Source organism: Myotis yumanensis, unplaced genomic scaffold (assembly GCF_028538775.1).
Source record: "Myotis yumanensis isolate MYYU_CA2020_CCGP unplaced genomic scaffold, mMyoYum1.0.hap1 SCAF_17, whole genome shotgun sequence".
Lineage (NCBI taxonomy): Eukaryota > Metazoa > Chordata > Mammalia > Chiroptera > Vespertilionidae > Myotis > Myotis yumanensis.
In genome coordinates, this window is record NW_027223768.1 from 29,464,188 (window position 1) to 29,474,630 (window position 10,443).

At 43.0% G+C, this 10,443-nt stretch overlaps 1 protein-coding gene across 1 annotated transcript; it reads left to right on the top strand.

Annotated features, from left to right (window-relative positions):
• Positions 1–439: 439 nt before the first annotated feature.
• NEK2 (NIMA related kinase 2) lies at positions 440–9,660 on the top strand. Its single transcript, XM_070395987.1, has 8 exons — positions 440–630; positions 1,626–1,843; positions 2,123–2,363; positions 3,992–4,074; positions 4,781–4,907; positions 5,805–6,024; positions 7,216–7,341; positions 8,785–9,660. Exons 1-8 carry the CDS (start codon positions 535–537, stop codon positions 9,009–9,011), a joined length of 1,338 nt encoding a protein of 445 aa, XP_070252088.1. The 5' UTR covers positions 440–534; the 3' UTR covers positions 9,012–9,660.
• Positions 9,661–10,443: the final 783 nt, after the last annotated feature.

A 10,443-nucleotide genomic window follows, 5' to 3' on the forward strand; every position in this document is an offset into this window, starting at 1 on the left:
TCTGTACTCAGCTCTCACTAAGTCTTGGGCTGATCCCGCCCAGGCTCCGGGTCCTGGAACCTGAGAGAGGGCTCACAGTGCAAAGGTCATGCGGCAGTTGGTTGAGTCAGGGTGCAAAGAAGTCTGGGGCGAGGTCTCTGGACTTCGGTTACTTCGGTTACCTTGACGACTTCGGCCCGAGGGCCAAGAGTATCAGAGACCTGCCCGAAGCCACTTTCTATCCCCCGCCCTCCCTTTGATTTAGCTCCGCCTCTTCCTCCCTAGGGGTAGAAAGCAGACGCCGATACCGACGCCGACGCGGTTGCCTATGGATACGCCTTCCCAAGATGCCTAGGGTGTTGTGGTCCTCTTAGCCAATCAAAGAGGCGAAGCCGCCTCGCTGTGGGCCAATAGACTGCGAGGTCAGGGCCCGGGACGGTTAAACTGAGCCGCGGGCTGTGGCGGCCAGCAGGGTGACTTGGAGACGCTTTGGAGACAGTGGCTCCAGCTCCGCGGCTGCGGCGCGATCTGCAGGAGTCCCCAGCGGTCCCTGCCATGCCGACCCGGGCGGAGGACTACGAGGTGCTGCACACCATTGGCACCGGCTCCTACGGCCGCTGCCAGAAGATCCGGAGGAAGAGCGACGGCAAGGTGAGCGCGGGCCCCCTTCCGAGTCCGGTCCCTGCAGCGGTCTCGCCAGCTGGTGGCGATCTGTGTTTGTACTGGGTCTCGCAAGGGATATGTTCCTGTCTGTTTCCCTTTCTCTTCCATTTCCTTCCTGTTTTTTGTTGTTGTTTTTCTTCTTCGACCTGCTAAGGGCCTTTCACTGGTAACTCCTGAACTATCTTTATTATTTTTGAAATTTAAAATTATTGATTGCTTGAGTGGTTGATTTGAGAGAGAGAGAAAGAGAAACATTGATTTGTTACACTTATTTATGCATTTATTGGTTGCTTCTTGTATGTGCCCTGACCGGTGATCAAACCTCAACCTTGAACCTTGGTGTCTGGGAGGACGCTCCAACCAACCCAGCTACCCCTCGGGGCTCCTGGGCAGTTTAGAGAAGAGTAGAACTCTGGGCCACGAGAAGAACCTGGAGCTTTCTGCCCGGCAGTCTGTACTCATTTAACATACCCTTTAATCTGATTATTGGTTTCATAGTTCTCCTGTGTGTGTAGGGAGACTTTATTCAGAAAGAAACAATGGAGAGGAAGCTGCCTGGCTGCAGATGGAGGGAGGTCCTCAGGTCTTTCCCCCTGGAAAAGCTTGCCTGGTTGGAATGGTCAGGGACTTGGACTGTCTCTGCCCCACCTTTTTGACCAAAGCACCATTGCCAGCCTCCCACAAAGGGACTGAGGGGAGGGGGTTAGAGGAAGCCTAGTGTGCCTCTTCTCCCTCTCTCCCCTTGCATTCTTTTCTGCTTAAAAATTAGAGGACGGTTATGGAGTTAAATTCAGGGGTCCTTAAGTTCATTGAACTAAATCAGAGAATAATGACTATATGATCTATTTAATAGAAAAGTAGTGAGTGATGACTGGCCCTAAACTTCAGTGCCTAAAGGAATGTCGCAGACAAAGGGATGGTGATCATGGAGCTCTCAATCTTCATTTTTGAGTTCATTCATACCTTGGGAATTCTTGTTTCAGATATTAGTTTGGAAAGAACTTGACTATGGCTCCATGACAGAAGCTGAGAAACAAATGCTTGTTTCTGAAGTGAATTTGCTTCGTGAACTGAAGCATCCAAACATCGTCCGTTACTATGATCGCATTATTGACCGAACCAACACAACACTGTACATTGTAATGGAATATTGCGAAGGAGGTGACCTGGCTAGTATAATTACAAAGGGAACCAAGGAAAGGTAAGTGATTCTTTTCAATGTAAGATGAAAGTGGGCCCAGTTTCGCTTTGGATAAGCATTCTGTTTTAGGATCAGGGACGAAGTACTTAGTGATGTGGAAGAGTGTTCTAGTATTTGGTGGGTCTGCAGAACTTTAGGAAATCCCTTGTGAATCAATACCCATATTTCATATCAAACTATGATATTTATTTCCCTATTTGTACACTAGATAATTCATCATCTCCTCTTTGTAATGGTTTTATTCAGGAGTTATCTGCTGTGTAACTGCTTTGATTTCAGACAATACTTGGAGGAAGAGTTTGTTCTTCGAGTGATGGCTCAGTTGACTCTGGCCCTAAAGGAATGTCACAGACGAAGTGATGGTGGTCATACGGTGCTCCATCGGGATCTGAAACCAGCCAATGTTTTCCTGGATGGCAAGCAAAACGTTAAGCTTGGAGACTTCGGGCTAGCTAGAATATTAAACCACGATACCAGTTTTGCAAAAACATTTGTTGGCACTCCTTATTACATGTCTCCCGTAAGTATTTCAGAATTTAGGTACTTTTTAAACCTCTTAATGCTAAGCATTCAGATGCAGGGAAAGTGAGTCGTTTTGATTGTATGTTTAGTAATATCCAATAACCAAAAATTAATAACACTGTTTCACTTTTAATTTATATATTTTCCAAATGGACCACCAGACCATTAAACTCAACTATATCAGCAATTCAAGTCAGGCTTTTATTAAAGGACTACCATATGCTAAGTTACAAAGATGAAACAGGTTTTGTCTCTGGCGTCAAGAGCTGTAGGCCCTGCACACCAGCTTGGCCTCCTCTGGTGTGCTTTTCAAATGCAGAACCCTGGACCAAGCCCCAGTCCAGTGAGTTCGGATCTCGGGACAGGTCCTTGCTCTGTTTTTCTCCTACTTTTCAATTTGGACTCTGCCTTTTAACAGACTCTCTGGATGATTCTTGTGCCTGGAGATTCGGGGCTCAGAGCCGCACTCACTTCAGATAACATGTTTTTACAGTGTTAACTGTTAGTATTTGTTCTTTTTTTGTTGACTTTTCCTACAAGGAAGCTGCTGAGTCTACCTACTTATCTATTTCCTTGATTGCTGGATAATATTTTGTTTCCAAAATTTCTCACCATTCTAAGGAGCACTGCTATGCATGTGAATTATTCTTTCTTCCTTGTTGGTCATTTCCTTGGCAGATAGCTCTCAAAATGAAATTGCTGGGTTGGGTCAAAGGCTATGAACCGTTTATGGCTCTCTGAAGAGCTTAAACCAAAAAGTGATAGCACCAGGGGGTTGTATCTGGAATCTGAGTGTACAAAGGTGCAGAGGGGTTAATTGTTTTAGCAGTTCATAAACATTTCCGGGCTTTTCTAAATCTCTTTTAGTTATGTTAACCAGTCTGACTACAGTATAAAACTTTGTATTAGTGATTTTGTTTTTCACTAATATTAGACATGGCCAGCACAGTGTCATTTTCTCACTGGATCAAATTCCAAATAGAAAGCCTTTAACATAAAGGAAAATTATACAGACGTGGTTCTTGGAAAATTTGAAACCTACGTGATTCTTTTGTTCCTTTTCCCTCCTGCCCTTGTAATTAGATCTGTTTGGCCTTCTCTGAGGCATTGCCAGGAAATGGTATCAGACTCAACCTGTTGGACTTAAAGCACTAGGGAGCCTCCTGAAGAGTTTGGTACTTGTCTCTGTGCCCTCTGTTGCTCCTGAGAGTGTGAGAAAGACAATTAAAATGGAAAATGAGGATGTTAGTTAGTGTGGTTTATACAGTAGACGAAGGAAAAATATAAATGAATAATTCACTTAGCCATTTATGTCTACATCCATTTAAATGTGGGCCAGATGTATGTATTGGTTATTCTGAAATTTTCTCTGGTTCTTTCAAAGCAGTTTCTAGATTATTAATGTCACCAGGGTAGAGGTCTCACACTCACCTTTGAATAGTCAGTGCCTCACCTCTAGTAACAATAAACATCTGAAGGAAAAAGAATTGAATGAATTATATATGACAAAGTATATTAGGATAAGGTCATTGCCTTTTTCCACTGTAAATTTGAAGACAAAGTATACATTTTAAAACAAAATAAACTTTTAATTCCTCATACTTTCTTACCTTTCCCCCCCTTAAGGAGCAGATGAGTCGCATGTCCTACAATGAGAAATCGGATATCTGGTCACTGGGCTGTTTGATGTATGAGTTGTGTGCATTAATGTAAGTATATTGAAGACAGATTTCTAGTGTGAGGTTTATACTCAGGGGTTTGTCACCGTTCACTGGGTTCAGTTGTTTGACCATCCATTTGTATTCAAATCTGAAAGAATCATACCGTGGGTTAAAATTAAAGTAGGTGGACAGGTAAAAAAAATTATTTAGAAATTAATAATATAACCCCTGAGGCTTAATGTTGACTTGTTCAAACTCCTAACCTGGTTAGATGTTTCCTTGTTAGACTGGTGCTCAGCTCAAGGGGAGAGCAGATAGGTCAGGCCTATGGAAGAGATAAACAAAGATCTGGGGGTAGCTCTGGCGATTTGGAGACCAAGAAAGAGCTCCAGTTCTTTCTCTTCTAAGCTATTCTGTAGAGCAGTGATTCTCAGCCAGGGAGAGTGAAGCAGTTTTGCCCCCCAGAGGACATTTGGCATTGAAGACATTTTTGGTTGTGACAAACAAGGATAGCTACTGGCATCTAGTGGATGGAGGCCAGCGATAGTGCAAATAAATACTATGATGTTCAGGACACCCCCACAACAAAGAGCTATGTGACCCCAAATGTCAGCAGCACCAAAGTTAGGAAACTTAGCTATGGAAGAAAATCCCAGAAGCAGAAACATAAATAAAAACTGGAGCTTAAACTGTGCAAAAGATTTGCTTCCTAATATATTTTTATTTTTACATCATTATTATTTTTTTCTTCCAGGCCTCCATTTACAGCTTTCAACCAGAAAGAATTAGCTGGGAAGATTCGAGAAGGCAAATTCAGGCGAATTCCATATCGTTACTCTGATGAGTTGAATGACATCATTACAAGGATGTTAAATTTAAAGGTAAAGATTATAAGATTATTTTGTCTGTTTCTATCTTTCAATTAAGTTTTGGGGTATGTGTTCTCTCCCGTAGAGCAATGAGACTGAAGAAACATTAAATGTATTTCCTTAGCTAAATCTACTCTGTTAACACGAGTGAAAACTTACATAAATTTGGCAAATTGCACATCCTTGCTGGCCTACCCTCTGTGCTTTCTCTGTCTTCTCCCACTCACTCCATGCTAACAGATGGTCGATAGCAAGAAAAGATTGCATGAAGCATCCAGATCCTTAGTTCCCCGTGTCCTTGCCTACCTCAGCGTGGCAGATGGTGTGGAAGGGGCCACAATAAGACTTAATTACTCTGCCTCTAGCTCCAATTGAGAGATAGGGGTGTGTGTGTGTGTGTGTATGGGTGGGGGGGATGGTTAGGGCAGTGAGAGGGTAAGAAGAGTGGAGGGGAAATAACTCTAAGAGATTATGTGGAAAAAATCTGGCCATGGGATGGCGAGGGAAATGTCCAAGAGATCAGGCTGATGTAAAGTTAAATGCTGTGGGATTACAAAGAAGGATACAGATGAAGTAATGGGATTTAAGGGCTGAGAGGGAGTATCCTGCTTCCTGTAGTTTAGAGATGCCCTAACACAGACCCTGGCCATGCTACTGAGCACCTGCACAGGGATGAAGCCTTTAGGTTAAAGGGGGATCAGAGGTAAGTAAAAATCTGCATTACTGTTTGGACCTAGAACCTCATGGATTTAAGCCACAAGTGAACTTATTTTTCCAGATAGTCAAGGCCCATCCAGAAACGAATTTTTCTTTTGCCTTGGAAATATATGCCCTTTTAATGTAGCCGTTCTTTTGGGATGCGTATTCTGTTACAAAAGGTGACTGTAACACTGAATATTTTTTCCCCAGGATTACCATCGACCTTCTGTTGAAGAAATTCTGGAGAGCCCTTTGATAGCAGACTTGGTTGCAGAAGAGCAGAGGAGAAATCCTGAGAGAAGGGGGCGACGATCTGGAGAACCAGAAAAGTTGCAGGATTCTAACCCTGTATTAAGTGAGCTGAAACTGAAGGAAATACAGTTGCAGGAGCGAGAGCGAGCCCTCAAAGCCAGAGAGGAAAGACTGGAGCGTAAGTCTGAATGATGGGGGGCGAAACAAAGGAGAGTGTGAAACTCTTTAAATGAGTAGATTAGAACATTCTTGCCCTGGCCTGATAGCTCAATTGGTTGGAGCGTCATCCCAATATGCCAAGGTGGCAGGTTCAATTCCTGGTTAGGGCACATGCCTGGGGTGCAGGCTCGATCCCCAATGTGGGGAGTGCAGAAGGCGGCCGATCAATGATTCTCTCACATCATTGATGTTTCCATCTCCCTCCCTCTCTCCTTTCCTCTCTGAAATCAATAAAAACATGTAAAAAACTATTAAGAAAAAAGAGAACCTTCTTATAAATACTTGAGAAACCAAACTGTGCTTTGTAGAATATGTAAGTTAAGCTTTCTGGCATCTTCCTGTTGAGCTGCCTCTTTCTCTGCTATTGTTGGGCTTAACTTATACTTTGCTATAGAGTTTGTATACTTTAATGTGTACATTACATTTTGCTGTTACTTTTTTCTTTCTGCTTCATAACATATACATACACTACAGTTTTTCCATTGCAAAGGTAGATCTTAGGATTTGCTAACTTCTACAATAACCATTACTCCTGTGGCTGAGCCAACACAGTCCAGGTCTAAAATCCTACAGTGTGTAGGACTAAATATGCTCTGGCAATTCAATAATGTGGGTACAAGATATTCTAGCTTTATAAATACTCAGGGCTATTCACTGATTAGGTACTAGTTAGTTGTTTTTTTAAAAAAAATATATATATTTTTTGATTTCAGAGAAGAAGGGAGAGAGAGAGAGAGAGAGAGAGATAGAAACATCAATGATGAGAGAGAATCATTGGTTGGCTGCCTCCTGCATGCCCCCAGTGGGGATCAAGCCCACAACCCAGGCATAGGCCCTTAGACTGGAATTGAATCTGGGACCCTTCAGTCCCCGGGCCGACGCTCTGTCCACTGAGCCAGACTGGTTAGGGCAAGTGCTACTTAGTTTTTGATGGTGAAAGTCTGTCTACTCCACTAAGGCGACAGGTGCTACAGACTAGCATGGTCAGGGTGGCTTTGGAACCCCGCGAGAAACCTTTCTCAGAGCATTACTAATCGCTGCTCAGCAAGCGGGTCTCAGTGATTAGGGAAAATGGAAGATTAGCACGTGTAAACTGTTTTCTACCCAAGGCCACTTGCTAATCTTTTTCTCATTCCATGCCTTTCTAAAGAGAAGGAACGTGAGCTTTGTGTTCGTGAGAGACTGGCGGAGGACAAACTGGCCAGAGCAGAAAGTCTGATGAGGAACTACAGCCTGCTGAAGGAGCAGAGGCTCCTGTCCCTGGCCAGCGGTCCAGGTAGGAGAACCAGCTCCACAGACAGAGGCTGCTGCGCGTGAGGAAATGGGCACTGGTTTGCTTTCGAGGGGCTTTGGTAGGCCTTCTCGTTTTTTAATGTTTTTATTGATTTCAAAGAGGAAGGGAGAGAGAGATAGAAACATCAATGATGCAGCTGCCTCCTGCATGCCCCACACTGGAGATGGAGCCCGCAACCTGGGCATGTGCCCTGACTGGGAATCGAACAGTGACCTCCTGGTTCATAGGTCCATGCTCAACCACTGAGCCACACCGACTGGGCTTAACACTTTTTTCTTTCTTATAAAATTATTCCATTAGTGAGATTTGCAAGTTACATAGGTATTTGTATAGGAATTTGTGGGAATAAAGGTGGGTATGTTTGAAACAATGGAGTTAAGGCTAAAAAAACCCCAGTGAGCTTTGAAGCAGAAACAATGTTGGAGAAAGGAAGTCGGGGCACAATTGGAGGGCAGTGTTCCTTGCAGCCTACTCCTACCTCTCGGCCTGGCCTTTCCTTTTCTTTGGCCTGGAGTTTGTTCCTCAGATAACCCGGTGGCTTCTTATTTCCTCACTTTCAACATGTCTCTGCTCAAAGTCACCTCATTATGCGGCTCTCATCACTGTGGCCACCGCCAGCACCCCTGTTCTCTTTCTCAGTGTTATTTCCCCCTCAAATAGTCCTCATTTGTCCTTGTTTATTGGGTTCTGGTCTCTCTCCTCCTATGAGAATAGGGCCTTTGTTTGTCCACAATGGCTCATACAATGAACTCATAAAATTTGAATGTATTTCCTTTAAATGAATGTAAAGGAAAAAACAAACAGGTTCTGGAATTCAAGCCCTCAAGTCTCCAACCTCCGGATAGTCTGTCAGTAGCTAATAGTGCTACCATTTCAAGTAAATTTTTTTTCATGTAAAAAGCCCAGTTCACCTATTTTGCTATACCTTTACTTGATTTTCCTTTTCCACCCTGAATTTGCTTAGTTTCTTTTTGAAGCAAGATTTCAGTCAATTAATTAGTTTTGAAGGAAGTGTTCTTGAATATTTAACCCAAACTGTAAGTGTCCATAAAAAGCGTTTCTGCTTCCATACTTTTCTGGAAGCCCTGTGTTCTAGGTAGAATGGCACTTGTTTTCAAGAATGGAGTAGATGATACTGATTTTCAGAACTTTTATATTGTGGCCCATAATCCCCAAAGCATTTGACTTCAAGAGAAAAGTTGATTGTTAAGGGAATAAAACCTAAGTTCCTTGATATTTGGCACATTCCAGGATTATTTTTTCAGTGCTGTGGCTTAAAAGACTGATTTCTTACCACCCTCAAGCTCCCAAACTCCCAGAGATACTAAGATAGGTTCCAGATTTCAAATGAACTGAAAGAGGGTGTATTTTTGCTAAGTGTGACAAACCTGTTCAAATAACTCGAAACCCTTTTTCTTCCTAAAGAACTTTTAGCTCTTCCATCCTCAATACTTAAGAAGAAAGTTCATTTCAGTGGAGAGAGTAAGGAGAATGTCCTGAGGAGTGAGAACTCTGAGAGCCAGCTCTCCTCCAAAACCAAGTGCAAAGACCTGAAGAAGAGGCTCCATGCTGCCCAGCTGCGCGCGCAAGCCCTGGCGGACATTGAGCAAACGTACCAGCTGAAAAGCAGACAGATCCTGGGCATGCGCTAGCCGGCAGGGCCCAGTGCTGTGTGCGGGATCTGACATGGCCAGCCCCGAAGGACTGATTGATGTTCACCTGCTGCAGCTTGATAATCTTGGTTCCGTGAGCCGTGCCTTTCTGTACAGTAAGAGTGATATTTTGGAATTGCCTTTGCTGTCCTTCAGCAATAATTGTACAAAACGTCCACACCTTTCATTTTTTTTCTTTTTTAAAAGAACACTTTACAGAAAGAATGATACTTTCTTGGTTGGGGTTTTAATCCCATGTGTGATTACTACTGGAACATTACATTCTAAATGTTGGAGGAAAATAATATCAGGAAAAACATATGTATCCACTTACTGAGATGTTTTACACGACTGAGTGGTGTGCTTACAGTTGTCATGTCTAGATTTACAACCTCAAGTCTGAGGTTTTAAATATTCTAGAGCTTAGAAAACCAAATTGGATCCGAACTGGTCACTGATATTATGACATCTTGCTTATAGATATCACTTATTGATATCCCATTGCTCTTAGTGCAAAATCTGTCACCTTTTGTGAAAATCCATCACTGTGATGTTGATATTCTTTTTTTTCCTTTTTACTCTACCTAACTGTATATAAGCCGGCCGTCATGGGCTCATCTGTTTCTCACTAAGTAAACGAATTCTTTAGTTTTCCTGTATTTGTGTCTCTTGCATTTGTTGGGTTTATGATTCATAGGCACCGATGCTCACAGGGGCTGCAATGGCACTTCACCACCCCCCTAATTAATTCATCTGCACCAGTGGCTCTTAACTGGGGACTATTTTGCCCCCCAGGGGACATTTGCCATGTCTGGAAACATTTTAAATGATAATGATTTCGGGGTGGGAGGGTACTATTGAATGGAGTAGGTAGAGGCCAGGGATAGCAGTGTCCCACCTAGCGCCCATCTTTCTTCTTTTGTCTGTCTTTTCTAATCCTTCACAGCCCCCCCTCAGGTTCACCCATGGCCGTGCGGGCTCGGCACATGATCTAAGCTAAAATTTGTTGGAATAGACCCAACCCTTGACGGAAATTTATGGGTTATTTTTTAAGTCTGATCTTTAATATGAATTAGCAGTCCTTACTGTGCCTATCACGTTTTTCATGTGATGTTTTCCTAGCAGTGCTATCCTTTTAGTTTAATGAAATAAGACCAAGTTGTGAAGGGTTAATAATGGGAAAATAGAGCTCCTTTATTAGTTATTTTATTACAGGTTTACTGCCCAGTTGGTAATGTAGTTCCAAAAAGACAATTGATATTATCCGAACACAAGCAGACTGATTACCATGGTTTCATGGAATACCCACAGATTAATCCTTCTGACCCCTTCAATACAAATGTTGAGTATAATTTGCAGGGCCCAGTGCAAAATAAAAATGTGGGCGCCTTGTTCAAAAAGCAGGGAACAAGTAGCATTAAAGGTACATGGA